The sequence below is a fragment of the Heteronotia binoei genome, chromosome 12 (assembly GCF_032191835.1).
Source record: "Heteronotia binoei isolate CCM8104 ecotype False Entrance Well chromosome 12, APGP_CSIRO_Hbin_v1, whole genome shotgun sequence".
Lineage (NCBI taxonomy): Eukaryota > Metazoa > Chordata > Lepidosauria > Squamata > Gekkonidae > Heteronotia > Heteronotia binoei.
In genome coordinates, this window is record NC_083234.1 from 72,226,237 (window position 1) to 72,242,528 (window position 16,292).

Genomic DNA, 16,292 nt, shown 5'->3' on the forward strand with positions numbered 1-16,292 from the left:
GACCAGGTGATGTGAAAAACCAACACTCGGGACTCTGGAGAGTTGCTACCAATCAGAACAGACAGTACTAACTTTTGAGAGACCAGAGCTCTCTTTCAATATAAGGTAGCTTCATACGAACCCCCAAAACACCACCCCTTCCCCAAGGGGAGGCAGCATCCCCACAAGAGTGTTTTGGGATCCAGCAGGGAATGAAAGGCAGAGCGTGAATTGGTGTGGAGAAGGCCCCTGACTCAGTCCTCAGCCTCTCCAGTTCAAGGGCCTCAGGGGCCAGCTCTTGGGAGAGACTGCCACCTGCCCGGGACCCCGGAGAGCTCCTGCTAGGTGAGCACAATGATCTGACTCAGCAGCAGGCACTTTTCTGGTTCCAGGGAAGCCCGCGTCCCATTTTAATTTGCCAATAAACACTCTGAAATTTCGCCCTAGCTGGTGGCTCTCTCACCCCTGAATCAGGCCCAAGTATGACTTCCACCATTGGGAGTTGCTTCACTGCTGGCCCCAGGGGGTGGACTCCTCTTAGACTTGGGTAGCAGCATCCCTTGTCTCTGAGCTTTACCCCAACTCACCTGGGGGTGGCGCACTTCCTTCCAAGCCAGGCCCCCAACCAATGCTCCCTCTAAGCTGTGGTCTTGTGAGCAAAAATTCTACTTTGTGAGCTCCTGGTATGAAAGCGGTGAGCTACTGCAACAATTAGTTTGCTCTGGGCCGAGACAAAAATGTGTGAGCTGGAGGCTAAAAGACTGTGAGCTAGCTCACACTGACTCAGTTTAGAGGGAACACTGCCCCCCAACCCCAGGTCGCTAAGGAAACAAAAGCTCATCACCCAACAGAAGAAGAACGAAGACTGCAGAAGAAGATGTCTCAGAGACTCAGAGCGGATAAAAATCTCCATTATCTTCTCCCCCCATTACAGACACCCTGTGAGGTAGGTGGGGCTGAGAGAGCTCACCCAGAAGCTGCCCTTTCAAGGACACCCCCTGCCTCAGCCAAAAGCCCGGCAGAATAGCTCCATCTTGCAGGCCCTATGAAACGGCAGTAGCTCACGCCCGGATCTCCATAGGGAGCTGATTCCCCAGGCAGGGGTCAGGGAAAAAACAACTCTATGGTGCCATAGAGTTTTTACACAAATGCTAGAGCAGGGGTGGCCAACGGTAGCTCTCCTGATGCTTTTTGTCTACAACTCCCATCAGCCCCCACCCATTGGCCATGCTGGCTGGGGCTGATGGGAGTTGTAGGCAAAGAACTTCTCGAGAGCTACCATTGGCCTCCCCTGTGCTAGAGCTTCCTCTACGTGACGTGTCTGGTGCGATGATGACACTTCCGGGTGACATCACTGAATCGGGCACGTCAGGCACTGACAGAGCTCTTTGAGGGCGGGGATCCCCCCCCCCCTCCGGCCAGCTCCATGCCAGTGGGGAACTCCCACCTGCAGCGGGAGGCTGAAAAGCCTAGGTGGGATCAAAGAGAAAAATCTGAATCGGTCCTTACCTTCAGCAATTTCTGGATGGTTTGAAAGCTCTGGAGAGCCAGCTGTGGAAAGCAAAAGGTCAGATCAAATGAATAAACAGACAGTCATAGAGAGCAGGGCTTCCTTAAGAAAATGCTGTCCCTCTTTGTCAAGTCTGCTGTATTTCTTATAAGATGCATCTTTGGTTCAGGAAAAGGATCCTGGGTAAAAACCACACTGTGTACTGATGCTGCTAGCTTAATCGCTCCTTTCCCCCCTCTCTCCCTTTGTTATGTAGCATTGCTTTGAAAAGGGAATATGGGAACAAGATAGTAGTGCCTTCTCAGGAGAGCGTGGGGGGAAGCCGGTGCCAAGGAGACGCCAAGGCCGGCCAGGCCTGAGAACGAAATAGTAACATCTATGTGTGAATGTGTCCTGCATAAAGTGCCCCTCCCTCAAGAATCCTTTTGATGTATACCTTAAATGCTTGCTTTGATTGTGTACTCGCCAGTCTTTCAATTTTGATTCTATAGTCTAACAACATGTTACAATAAACTAGAAACTTTTATCAAAAAGGTCTCGTTATTGAAACATCAGACTTGACACTCTTTTGACACAGGGCCGAGGTTGACTGTGCCCCGTTCCAGCTTGCCCACCGTAAACAGAGGACACTGAACAAAGGGCTCTGGGGCCAAGCTCCAAATGCCCCACTCTCTATCCTGCCACAACTGACTGCAAGACCCAGCTGGCCTGGTACTTGCGGCGCTCCAGGCGGCCAGAGGAGGCTACTGCAGCGGCCAGCCCCAGCCAAGGTCAGGTGACTTAAAGAGCCAATATGGTTCCACCAGGCCCTATAGAGCTGCTGACTCTGGCCTAGTTCACAGACTGTTGACCTCGCTGGCTATCCAGCAAGGCGGCCAGTTGCTTTGGGACTGCAGGCCTCCCGAGGGCTAAAATGCAGGATTCTGTTTCGATGGAATGGCCAGAAAAAAGAGTGGGTGGGTGGAAACTCCTCCCCCAAGGAGTTTTTGTGCTTCCTCCCCTCCCCAACAGCAAGCGGGATGAGAAGGCTGTCCTGTAGACCAAGACCCCTGACGTGAATGGCCTACATGTGAAAGTGTGGAAATGATTCCATTTCCAGGAGAGCATGAGTAGAGGCTTTTTCTGGAGGCTAGAACGGTTTCCAGTCCAGACACGCAGGTGGGAAAGGCAACAATCCTTCCTGAAGGATGGCAACTCTAGTCCCACACTTCTGTCATTCCGTGAACAATGTAAAATTGTTCAGGGGGGCATTCTTCTAAAATTAATCAGACTATAATATAACAAAACGGGTAAGGAAGACACCCTTATAAAGAGAAAAAGGTAAAGGTAGTCTCCAGTACAAGCACCAAGTCTTTACTGACCCATGGGTTGCCGTCACATCCCAATATTTTCTTGGAAGACTTTTTACGGGGTGGTTTGCCATTGCCTTCCCCAGTCACCTACACTTGACCCCCCACCAAGCTGGGTACTCATTTTACCGACCTTGGAAGGATGGAAGGCTGAGTCGACCTCGAGCTGGCCACCTGAATGCAGCTTTTACTGGGATCGAACTCAGGACATGAGCAATGTTCCCTCTAAGATGCAGAGTCTTATGAGCAAAAAATTCTACTTTGTGAGCAACTGTCATTAAAGTTGTGAGCTCCTGCATAAATTATTGTGCTCTGGGGTCCTCCTTCCTGAGTTAAGACAAAACTGTGAGAGCTGGAGACTAAAAATCTGTGAGCTAGCTCACGCTAACTCAATTTACAGGGAACACTGGTCATGAGCAGATCTTTGGACTGCAGCTTACCAATCTGCGAGTTATCTCTTTTTTGCAGGGGTGGCCAACGGCAGCTCTCCAGATGTTTTTTTTGCCTACAACTCCCATCAGCCCCAGCCAGCATGGCCAATGGCTGGGGCTGATGGGAGTTGTAGGCAAAAAACATCTGGAGAGCTACCCTTGGCCACCCTTGCTTTATTGTATATGTTATCCTGCTTTTACTGCAGTGTTTTTGCTTCTTTTTTGCTAATCTATTTCCTGCATAACATACAACATCTAATACTTTTTCACACTTTTCCTGATTTCTATAATCCTAGTCCTATTGCATTGCTTATTAGACATCTCATGCTAGCTGACTTGTGTGGTTTGAGTCTCAGTGAGAAAAGTGGGCTAAAAAGAAATACTCCCATCAAATAAAACTACCCAAATGGCTCACTCCAAGAGGTTTTGTGGGCTGGTCTCTACATCCAAAGGGCAAGGTTGCATCCTCCATGGCCTTGGCCATATAAACAAGACTCTTAGCTTTCCCACATTTTCGAGAGGCCTGTGAGCAATGCAACCACTGTCATCAGGAATCAGTTAACAGCAGGTCTGCAGCAACTTACTTCGCGTGTTGGAACCAGGATAACGGCATAAGGCCCATCGCTGCGCTGCAGAAATAAGGGAAACGAAGGAAGAATGAGTGGCCAAATCAGACTCAGCAGAACATTAGCGAATCCAGCAACGAGGGAATAGGATTATTCTAACTTTCTGCAGTTCTCTATAGGCAATCCCTTTGATTAGCAACATTTGTCATATCCAGGGGTTTTTTTGTAGCAGGAACTCCTCTGCATATTAGGCCACACACCCAATGTAGCCAATCTTCCTGGAGCTTACAGTAGGCCCTGTACTAAGAGCTCTGTAAACTCGTGGAGGATTGGCTACATCTCCTTTCCCTTCTTCCCCCACAACAGACACCCTGTGATGTAGATGAAGATATTGGATTTATATCCCGCCCTCCACTCCGAAGAGTCTCAGAGCGGCTCACAATCTCCTTTCCCTTCCTCCCCCACAACAGACATCCTGTGAGGTAGATGAAGATATTGGATTTATATCCCGCCCTCCACTCCGAAGAGTCTCAGAGCGGCTCACAATCTCCTTTACCTTCCTCCCCCACAACAGACACCCTGTGAGGTAGATGAAGATATTGGATTTATATTCCGCCCTCCACTCCGAAGAGTCTCAGAGCGGCTCACAATCTCCTTTACCTTCCTCCTCCACAACAGACACCCTGTGAGGTGGGTGGGGCTGGAGAGGGCTCTCACAGCAGCTGCCTTTCAAGGACAACCTCTGCCAGAGCTATGGCTGACCCAAGGCCATATGTCGTTGCTCATAGTTTTTAGCGAGTAAAAATCCACTTTCAGCCAGCCTACCTTTATTTTTGGCTCCATTCTTTGCAAGGACTGAATAAGAGGGATCCCATAGGCGAGCGTTTTACCTTTAGAAGAGCAGAGAGAGAGAGGGAATTAAAAATAAACACCTTGAACCTTTTTTTAAAAAATGGGAGACTTTAGAATTCAAATATCCATTCTGACAGCTGCATGTTGAGAGGGGCATTTCCGCCACGTAGCAATATGAATACTTTATTTATTTATTTTATTCAATTTATAACCCACCCTTCCCGCCGAAGCAGGCTCAGGGTGGGTTGCAACGAGATTAAACAGAATAATATTAAAATACAATAAAACAGATTAAAATTACCATACGGTCAACTAAAAACTCATCTAAAAAACTCTACTTCAACAGTCACGATCGAATATTCCCAGCAGCCACTCAATCCCAAGCGCTGGGGAAGGGAGGCCAGATAAAGAGCGACTTCTGCCACCTCAACTAAAGGCCTGGTGGAAGAGCTCTGTTTTGCAGGCCCTGCAGACCTGCAACAGATTCCTCAGGGCCCAGATCTCCAAGGGGAGCTCATTCCACCAAAGAGGGGCCAGCACCAAAAAAGCTCCGGCCCTAGTCAAGGCAAGCTGGACATCTGGGGCAGAGCCTGGAGCTTGAAATCAGAGCCTGGTGTCAAGTCTGGCTTTAACTCTGGCTCATGCAAAGAGCATGCTGGGTAGAACCAAAGTGTAACCAAATGCTGCTAGCTAACTTCCCCTGTTCCCCCCTCTCTTCCGTAGAGAATGTCCCTGCTTTGAAATGGTGATGTGTGAAAAGTCTTATCTGAACCTTCTCAGCTCAGGCTCGGGGGAGACAGGAAGCCTGAGAGTACCGAGGCCGCGGGCCTCTAATCAACATGAGAATGCATTGGTAACATCTATGTGTGAATGTTGCCTTGCTTGATTCCCCGGCCCGTAGGAATCCCTTTGAAGTGTTCCTTATATGCAATGTATCTACTATACGGTCTTCAGTCTTTTCAAGCTCTGGCCAAGGCCGCAAGTAACCAGTATCAATAAACTAGTTTCTTTGTATCTACATCGACTCGTTATTGAATCTGCAGACTTGACACCTGGAGCTTGCAGCAGAGGTCCATCAGCGGCTATTAGCCACAGCATATTGTTGGAACTGTCTGGGGCAATGATGCTCTGTATTCTTGGTGCTTGTGGGCGGAGGGGCGCAAAGTGGAAGGGCTTCTAGCCCCGCTTGTGAACCTCCTGATGGCACTTCGGTTTTTTTCATTGGCCACTGTGTGACACAGAGTGTTGGACTGGACCATTGGCCTGATTCAACATGGCTTCTCTTACGTTCTTAAAGGAGGGACAGACACACCTTGCCTTCAGACCCTTTGGTGGCCCTATCTGTCTTCCTGTACGAGAGGCTGTGGCTCCATGAAAGGACCTGTTCTGCATGGAGCAGGTCCTGGGTTCATATCTCAACAGCTCGAGCAGCCGGGGCTGGGAAATGCCTTTCTCTGCTCAAGGCCCAGAGAGGCCACAAACTGTCAGCAGGGACCATACTGAGCAAGATGAACCTGCCTGACCACTACGGTCATCTTCTAAAGGCCCAGCTTCAGGTGCCCTTCAGGCCTCCTGAGATCAGACGGGTGGCAACAGGGAAGAGGGCCTTCTTGGTCATGGCACTAAAGCTCTGGCTCTCTCTCTCTCCAGAGAGATCTGTCTGTCCCCTTCTACCGCCATCTTCTGCAAGCAGGTTTTGCTTGGCATTCCCTCCTTCCTAAATAATGTTTTAATGACTGTTTCTATGTCTTTGTATGCATTTTAGCTGTTTTCAATTTGTTTTAATGATGCATGTTTTGGAAGAGGTTGATTTCGAGGACTTTAAACATGATTTTATCATGTTAATGTTTTAAATTGTTAGCCACCTGGTAGCTCTTGGAAGGGCAGAAAGTCAGGATATGATTTTCTTGAATGAATCAATAAAGCTCCTATACTTTCCCCCTCAGTCCCTGCTGGCTTCCCCTCTGGGCTGATGTAGTTGCTTCCACCCTTCATCCAGCCAGGATGAATCTGGAGACTTTTCAGACTTGGGACTACCTGCCCCCCTGGCCCCGCACCGGTCGGCAATATTACAGGCTCAGTTGACACAGTGAGCAGAACTGAGCAATCTGAATTGACAATACAGATGAAGAAGAATGGCAGATTTATACCCCGCCCTTCTCCCTGAATCAGAGACTCAGAGTGGCTTACGATCTCCTATGTCTTCTCCCCCCACAACAGACACCTTGTGAGGTGAGTGGGGCTGAGAGGGCTTTCACAACAGCTGCCCTTTCAAGGACAACCCCTGCGATAGCTATAGCTAACCCAAGGCCATTCCAGCAGGTGCAAGTGGAGGAGTGGGGAATCAAACCCGGTTCTCCCAGGTAAGAGTCCACACACTTAACCACTACACCAAATTGGCTCTCTGATGGCTTGGAGACAGACCTTAAAGGGGCTCAAAGCAACTTATGTGTGCACACACAATAAACATACCCAGAATTACAACCCCAGATTGGACAAATAATTTAAACTATAAGAAGACCAACATCCCCAACATCTATGGTTAAAGATGATCCCGGAGGACAGATGCTGTCTACTGGAAGTCAAGGACAGCCACTACCAATCTGAAAAGGCCATAGCAGTTTCAAGGGAGCTTTGTGTAGGTAATGCAAGAGCCCCATTTTCTTTCTCGCTTTCTTCTCTTTTTTAAAAAAGCCACCTCAGCAAAGGAGTACCTAACATGGGGAACTCACTGCCGCAGGATGTGATGGCGGCTCCAAACACAGACAGCTTCAAGAGGGGATTGGATAAGCATATGGAGCAGAGGTCCATCAGTGGCTATTAACCACAAGGTATAGCTGGAACTCTCTGACTGGGGCAGTGATGCTCTGTATTCTCGGTGCTTGGTGGGGGGGGGGAGGGAACAGTGGGAGGGTTTCTAGTGTCCTGGCCCCACTGATGGACCTCCTGATGGCCCCTGGGTTTTGCCCACTGTATGACACAGAGTGTTGGACTGGATGGGCCACTGGCTTGATCCAACATGACTAAGTTCTCTTATGTGCTTATGAAATTGTTTCTTCAAGATATGAATGGAGCCACAAAGGTTTCAAGACACCTATCCCACAAAAGGAGGCACTGCTGTTGTTTTGCTCCGAACGCCCACCCCCTGCTCCCCCTTCTGTTCTACCTATCAATCAGAGATCAGGGCAGCCACACACTCACCTGAACCAGTCTGTGATCGCACCAGAGCATCTTTCCCTTGCATCAGTACGGGAATGGTCTGCCTCTGAACACTTCACAACATTTGTCGGGTAAAGAAAGAAAAGGACAGAGAAAGCAAACTCATTCAGAGTCAAATGATTTCATTCAGAGTCAAATGATTAAGAGCCTTCTGGGGAGGGGCAGGTATGGTGAGTTTTCATGTAGGGCAGGGCCTTTTGACACTTTTAAATAGATCATTAATATGCAACCATGGCAAAATTGACAAATTATATTAACCAAAGAGCAAAAGGTGAATCTGAAAACAACTGGAGAGTCTTTTATGATTACTACAGCCTTGTTGTTAGATAGCTGAATGATTTATTGGTATATAATAATAGTATAGATTGAACACAAAATATAACGGTCATTGGTTATGTGTTTTAATATAAAACATTTTATCATGAAGAAGAAGAAGACCGTAGATTTATACCCCTCCCTCCTCTTTGAATCAGAGTCTCAGAGCGGTTTACAATATCATTTATCTTCTTCCCCTGCAAGAGACACCCTCTGAGGTGGGTGGGGCTGAGAGAGCTTTCCCAGAAGCTGCCCTTCCAAGGACAACTCTGTGAGAGCTATGGCAAACCCAAGGCCATTCCAGCAGCTGCAAGTGCAGGAGTGGGGAATCAAACCCGGTTCTCCCAGACAAGAGTCTGCACACTTAACCACTGCACCAAACTGGCTCTCATAACAGTCCTTATGACTGCAAGAGGAAGAGTGGGGAATAAAACCCAGTTCTCCCAGATAAAAGTCTGCACACTTAACCACTACACCAAACTGGCTCTCACAACAGTTTACATTACATCATATAATTAACAGAATAAACTAGAAAGTATGAGAATATTATAGATTATAGAAAGCTGTTCTCATGTTTCAAGTTTATTTCAATTTATATCCCGCCCTTCCCACCGAAGTGGCTCAGGGCGGCTCACAACATATAAAAGCTAACATAAATTTTGAATTTATATCATGTGGCTATTATGGACTTTTAAGCAATCACGTTGTGTTATACATATATTATCTTAATTATATATCATTATGAAATACTCTTACGTTAATATGCTAATATAGTCTGTTACAGCATGTATTTGTTAAATTATTTGCTATACATTCTTTTTACGTGTTTATACATTAAGACATATTCTTAATATCTGTAATGATGCCCATGCATTGTGTAACGATAACAAAGCTTATGCATTTGCCCTTTCCCCTATTTTTTTTCTTTTAAATTTTAAAATTTTAAAAAATATATCATTAAATGGAAGAGCAGTGAGTTTCCAAGCAGGGGCCAGTTGTCATCTTCAAAGCCTTTCAACCACCTACCCTAACCTAATTCAGGTGATGCATTAGAAATCAGGAAGACGACAATTTAAAAATTCATACAGAAACAAAACTCCATCTGCAAAAGAAAAAGGGTCAGGGTGGTGCTTTGGTGTCTCCATGTTCTGGTAATAGATCCAGAGGAGTCAGCTGTTTGAGTCTCTTGGGCAAAATAATAGAGTCCAGTAGCGCTTTTAAGACTAACCAATTTTACAGCAGCATACGCTTTCGAGAAACACATCTGATGAAGAGAGCTGTGTTTCTGGAAAGCTTATACTGCAATAAAATTAATTAGTCTTAAAGGTGCTACTGGACTCTTCCATATTCTGGGGGAGCATCAGGGCAAATCCCACCAATCCCATAAACTTCCCTGCAACCTTGGAGACTCCAGCAAGGCTCACTAACAGGCCAGCTCAAAGTCTCAACAGCCAATCAAACACCTTGGATGTTCTGTCCAATGCAAGTGCCAGAATGAGGAGCCACTCCTCCTGCTGCCCTATAAAAGCTTCAATTCCTGGAGGTGCTCGCTAGTGAACAGATGACCTCTCTCCCACCCTGCTCATCGCTGGTGTGCACAAGCCGAAGTGCTACCCAGCTCATCAATCAGAATTCCAGTGAAATTAGTTGCGCCACAACTCCTAGCAGACCTGGAGAAGACAGATCCCCACCAACATTATTAGTGAATCTCCACATTTAAGAACCCTCGCTTCTGATGTCAGATCAGAGCCTCACACTAAAAAGAGGTGTACGAGTTGAGTTTATAGTTCAGTCAGAGATTTCCGCTGGAAACGTGCACACCTACTTCCATTCTGGTATCTCTGTGCTCGTTTTACATATTTCTTTGAGCCCCTGAGGAAGGAGGGCCAAACTGGTATCCGACCCCGATGTGCATAACAGTCCTGGAAAGGCACACACCAGATTTCATTCCAGTGTCTCACCATTCAACATAGATGCCATCTCTGATCCAGACATACGGAGTGTCAACCGAAAGCCCCACATTTTACTCAGTCCGTTTTGTATATGGCAGAAGACTCACCTTGTCATACTAGACATTCCCAAAACAGATGTTATTGTTGAAGCCTGACGGGAAAATATAATGACAGCATTAGAACGATGCCAGGTTTTTGTGTCACAGGGCAACCAAAGGCATGTGGTGCCCAACAAAGGTGACATCAAAATCACATTATCTCTGGATACCATAAAAATAGAGGAAATCCATGCTATGCCTTGTGAGATTTCACTAGGCCTGATAGTATTAGAAAGTTGGCGCCCTGACCAGGTAGCCCAGGCAAGCCCAATCTCATCTGATCTCGGAAACGGGGTTAACTTGAATGGGAGATCTTGGAATACCAGCAGTTGGGAGGACATATGAAGCTGCCTTATACTGAATCAGACCCTTGGTCCATCAAAGTCAGTATTGTCTTTTCAGACTGGCAGTGGCTCTCCAGGGTCTCAAGCTGAGGTTTTTCACACCTATTTGCCTGGACCCTTTTTTGGAGATGCCAGGGATTGAAGCTGGGACCTTCTGCTTCCCAAGCAGATACTCTACCACTGAGCCACTGTCCCTCCAGGACAGGGGCAGGTTTTATGCAGCCACCTCCCTGGATATCCTTCATGTCCCCGTAAGGGTCAGTCACCAGAGGACACCATGACTTCCAGGGACACACACTCACACATGAGTGTGCACACACACACACACACGAGCATATATAACAAAAATACCTGCCCCCCCGAAGAAAGTTGGCTTTGTAGTTCATTATAAACGGAGATTCTCGAGACCAGGTGTCATGACCCAGACGGGGGTGCCACCTGACGCTGCCACCACTCTGGAATTACCCTCCCAAGCCCTTCAGATTTCCCTTGCTTTGGCCAAGAAAATAGGTATGTAGACCAGGCAGAGTAACAAAGAACAATAAAAGGTTTATTTTAAACAAGAAAATCAATTAAGGGCAAGTGCTTTAAATTAAGGTGCTTTAAAACTACATAGCAGGGAGTTTTTTGTAGAAGGAACTCCTTTACATATTAGGCCACACCCCACTGATGTAGCTAATCCTTCAAGAGCTTTCAGAAGGCCCTGTCAGAAGAGCCCTGTAAGCTCTTGGGAGGACTGGCTACATCAGAGGGGTGTGGCCTAATATGCAAAGGAGTTCTTGCTACAAAAAAAAGCCCTGCTATATAGCAACACGGGTGAAGGAAAATAAACCTAAAATCCCTCACGCGACTAGATTGAACTGGCCTGCTAGGCCACCTGCTCACTCTCTCCCTCAGAGGGAGGGTCTTCCTCCTACACAGCAGCTGTCCTGCCTGCTCAAGCTCTCAGGAGGAAAGAACAGCATTTGTCGCCTGAGAGAGCTTTTAAGCAATTCTCCTCAGTGCCTACTTGGGTGCCGATTGGCTAAAAGCAGCGCAAAGCATTCTGGGGATTGTAGGCTGTCTCTCCCTACTGTGACATAGGCCTTACAGGCTCCCTAGCCCACTAGGCCTCTGTCTCACAGCACAGCAGATTATGACACCAGAGGTCCCTAACATAGTGCCAGTGGGCACCATCCTGCTCCCCAACACTTTTTCTGGTACTCACCAAGTGTTTTTAGGAAGGGGGGGGCAGTGCAGCTTTTGCCCAGCAAAGCCTCTGGTTGACTCCTGGAGAGATTTGATAGGCTGTGCAGATTTTTTTTTAAAAACGTTGCTTTGGTGGCAGCAACTGCCCACCCCACCATGAGAATCTGCACTGTGTGACTGAAGTTAAGGTGTGGCAATCATTTTACAGATGGCCCCGCCTCCTGCAGCAGCCATTTTGTTGCTGAGGCCACCATGCCATGTCAGAATTCCAAATATGCCCCCCAGGCTCAATTCCTCTCCGGATGCTGCACCCAGCCTGCAAATTGGTAGTTGGTCACCTTGCGTCCTATGAAGAACCGTGTGTCTAAATTCTGTCAAGTCACTTCTGACTTAGGTGCTACAGACGTGGAAAGTTAATTTCATGCTGAGTGCTAGATGCTGCACAGAGCACCACGAAACAAAATAACTCACCAAGTGGGGATGGAGGCCAATCTGATCAAAAGAATCGGAAGTGAAAACTCTTTCCTGCACTTGTTCCACCGGAGTCCTATAAAAAGAAGGTAATTTTTTTCTCTCAAAACAACTATCTGGCACAATGCCAGGGAAGGAAGGTTCTAGCCGTACAGTAAGGAAAATCCCTCAACTCTATGGCAAATATGCAGATGCTGAGTTTCTGTGACAATAAATATATTTTTAACAAAGCTTGATTCAACTAGAATACCTCTGAAGGTCAGGAATTTCAGGGTTGTTTCTGAAGAGAGAGGAAGTTTTCACCAATGGCCTAGTGCTGCTTGCATTCCTGGTCTTCCCCTCAGTCAAGGAGTTCTTGGGAGGAGATTTTGGTGGGCCCAATCCCTTGATGTCCCTTGAAGGTGCTGTTGCTTGTTTCTTGGCTTGAGGCGAAGACAAGCGTGACTTTTGCTTTGGGGGCGTGCTTTCCTCTGCCCACTGAAATGTTCTCTTCGGAGCCTTAAGCTGCTAGAGAAGTTTAGAAGCAGAAGACAGAAAGGAACAGATTCAGTGATAAATGCACGTACCAGAAACAAAAAGAAGGGGAAGGCAAAGCAGTGAGGAACACAACAGGTAAAACTTAAGGGGACATGAAAGGTGGAGTGTAAGAAGACACAAAATTGTCTTCTGTGAATTGACAACATTTGAAGATCTTTCTTTGGGGGAAAAAAAACTCATTTCCTGGGTCTAAACAGATAGACAGAGGCTCAATGGCTCTCATTCACTTCAATGGGGTGGCATAAAAGGGTTGCAGTCTGGTAAGGGGACACCTGCTGCTCACCCCTCCAATGTCTCTAGGAGAGGTCTTTCACATTCATTGTCACCAGACCCTTTTAACTGGAGATGCTATGAGGATTGAACTGGGCACTCGACCAGGGACCACCTGCAAGCAAAGGAGACCCTCTATCACTGAACCACAGTCCCCACTTCACTTTCCAGTTGGGACTCATATGAGACTTCAATACCTTGAGAGGTAAGTTATGAAAACTAAATGAGAGGAACAGACCCCCTGCTCAACTCTTCAACATGTAACATGCCACAGACTACACCCCATGCGATAAAAGACTCTGGTATGTGTGTGGGGGTTTTTTTTGTTTTTTTTTACCAAGGACAGCAAAAAATTTTAGGTCAGACATTTGTTTAAGAACATCAGAAGAGCCCTGCTGGATCAGACCAGTGGTCCATCTAGTCCAGCATTCTATCTCACAGAGAGGTCGACCAGTTCCTCTGGAGGACCAACAACAGGTCACAGAGGCCAAGACCTTCATAAGAACATCAGAAGAGCCCTGCTGGATCAGACCAGTGGTCCACCTAGTCCAGGATCCTCTCTCACACAGCGGCCAACTAGTTCTTCTGGAGGGCCAACAACAGGTCAGAGAGACTGAGGCCTTCCCCTGATGCTGCCTCCTGGCTCTGGGATTCAGAGGTTTAGTACCTCTGAACATGGAGGTTCCCCTCAGTCACCATAGCTAGTAGCTACTGATAGATTTATCCTCCATGAATCTATTTAACCCCCTTTTAAAGCTGCTTGTTCCTGTGGCCATCACTACATCCTCTGGCAGTGAATGCCACATTTTAATCACTCTCTGTGTACACAAGTATTTCTTCTTGTCCATCCTGAATCTACTGCCTATCAGCTACATTGGATGCCCTCAAGTCCTAGTACTTCGGGAGAGGGAGAAAAACTCTCTGCACTCCACGCATAACCTCCACATGCTCCCCATTAGTCTCTTTTCTCAACTGCAAACTTTCCCCCAAGCTGCACTCTTAAACCCTCTTTCAAAGAATTCGGTGAAACTCACTGGTAAAGTTATGCACAGTAAAAAAACCTGTAAAAATCTGGCAAGGAGATTTGCCAGCGATTCAAGTCACAGCAGCTTGAGACGCAGGAATTAGCTGCTGAAAGCTGTCCCCCTCCCCAAGCTGTAGCTACCCATCAAGCTCCTGGAGAAGTCACAGGAGCAAGGACCAACCGAAAAGCTGGCTACCCTAAGCAACGCTCAACGACACCCAAATCGAGACAAAACGCCTGCTCTGGTTTCCAAAACTTCTTGCAAGAAAAAGTCCAAAAAGAACTCAAGTTTGCCCTCCAAAGCCAAGCTGCGCTGGTTCCTGCTCCTCATAAACTCCCCGAAAATTACAACCCCCCCCCCCCCCAAAAAAAAAAACACATCCTCTCCCTCTCATCTGTAAGAAAGATACCTGCTTTCCCTTGCCCCGCTGAGCCTCTGAGGGTCTCCTTCGCCCCCCGGAGCCGGGACGAGGCAAGGAGCTCACGTTGATCAGCAGGTCTCCGTGGGCAGCCATGGCTCGCCTCGGACAGCACTTAGACAGCCAAAGCGCAAGCAGCCCTCCTTCGCTTAGGGGGTCCCAAGAAACCAGCCGCCAACCCCGAGTTTGCCAGCCCTGCCCCGAGCACCGCTCCAGCAGCACCCACGTGCGGCAAGTGGCCGGCGTGGAAGGACCCCAAACAAAGGTGGCTAAGGCGATCCCCTGACTCACAGCGCCTGCCCAAGACGCCGCTTGTCGTGCTGAATATCAGACTCCTCTTGAGCCATCAAAATCTGTACTTCCTTCTCGTCACACGGTTGCCAACTTTGGGTGGGAAATCCCCTAGCGATCTGGGGGCAAGGGTTTAGGAAGGGGCCTCAATTATGGTTGCCAACTCTGGAGATTTTGGGAGTAGAGCCTGAGGAGGTTGTGGTTTGGGGAAGGGAGGGACCTCAGCAGAGTAGAATGCCATCGAATCCGCCTTCCAACGTAGCCGTTTTCTCCAGGGGAAGTGGTCTCTGTCACCTGGAGATCAGTTGTAATCAGGGGTCCTTTTGTAGAAAAATAGGTAGTGGAGCTCATTAGAATAACTCATTAGCACATCCCCCCCCCCACCAGCCAAAAGCAACCCGACACAAGAAAGGAGAGCCCGGGGCAAGAGGTGCCTGTTTGGGCTGGCTAGAGATCCAGCCAGCTGAAGCAGGCCTTGCTCACCTGGGGCTCTCCTTGGCTACCCCCCCCCCCCAACACCGCAGTAAAAAGGCCCGCAAGGCACCCACCGCCTAAAATCACGGGCTTCTCCTGGGGTTAATGAGGGCTGCTGGGGATGTGGCAAAGCTCCTGGCGGCTGGCTGGTTGGCTGTCCTAGAGATTGTTATGCAGCTACACCTACTATTCAATGGGCAAGGTAGGTGGGGAGGGGGAACCCTCAGAAAGGTTCGGGAGCTATGCTCCTGCGAGCTCCTGCTGAATTCAGGGTCTGGTTGTAATCAATACTCCCTCTAAGCTGTGGAGTCTTGGCAGCAAAAATTCTACTTTGTGAGTTACTGGCATTGAAGTTATGAGCTACTGCATAAATTAGTTTGCTCTGGGGCCATTTTTCCCAAGCTAAGACAAAAATGTGTGAGCCGGGGCAAAAAAACTGAGCTAGCTCACACCAACTCACTTTAGAGGGAACACTGGTTGTAATCCCAGGAGATCTCCAGTCCTAGCTTCAGCAGGATATAATGCCACTATCTGTCTTCCAAAGCTGCCCTTTTCTTCAGGGGAACTGATCTCTGTTGTTTGGAGATCAGTTGAAATTCTGGGAGATCTCCAGGCCTCACCTGGAGGCTGACAACCCTCTCTCAGACTGGCAGCAGTTCTCCAGGGTCTCGTGTGGAGGTCTTTCATATCACCTCCTACTTGATCCCTAACTGGAGATGTCAGAGATTGAACCTGGGACCTTCCATGTGCCAAATAGATGCTCTACCATTGAGCTGTGTCTACTCTCCCAATGACGTTGTCTTTAATCCTTCATGCTGCATTAAATCAAGATGATAACGTGACTGCTAACTGGAAGAAGGGACTTGGGATGGTCAGGAAAGGATAATGTTCTTCCTTCCTTGCTGGCTTGTAATTCTAGGTGAGCTGGTAAAAGGAAGCACATCTTCATACAATGCTTAATGTATGGAACTCACTGCTGCAAGGTGTGGTGTTGGTGCTTAGC

General features: G+C 47.8%; 1 protein-coding gene across 1 annotated transcript in view; it reads right to left on the reverse strand.

Annotated features, from left to right (window-relative positions):
- The window catches only part of DDX31 (DEAD-box helicase 31), a 102,262-nt gene extending 87,626 nt beyond the window's left edge, over positions 1-14,636 (reverse strand). The window contains exons 1-8 of the mRNA XM_060251394.1: positions 14,516-14,636; positions 12,525-12,772; positions 12,275-12,350; positions 10,281-10,324; positions 7,889-7,959; positions 4,661-4,725; positions 3,854-3,898; positions 1,489-1,530 (exon numbers count right to left, since the gene is read on the reverse strand). Of these exons, the coding sequence (XP_060107377.1) occupies positions 1,489-1,530; positions 3,854-3,898; positions 4,661-4,725; positions 7,889-7,959; positions 10,281-10,324; positions 12,275-12,350; positions 12,525-12,772; positions 14,516-14,620 (696 nt within the window). The 5' untranslated portion in view covers positions 14,621-14,636. The remainder of the gene's footprint in view (positions 1-1,488; positions 1,531-3,853; positions 3,899-4,660; positions 4,726-7,888; positions 7,960-10,280; positions 10,325-12,274; positions 12,351-12,524; positions 12,773-14,515) is intronic.
- Positions 14,637-16,292: the final 1,656 nt, after the last annotated feature.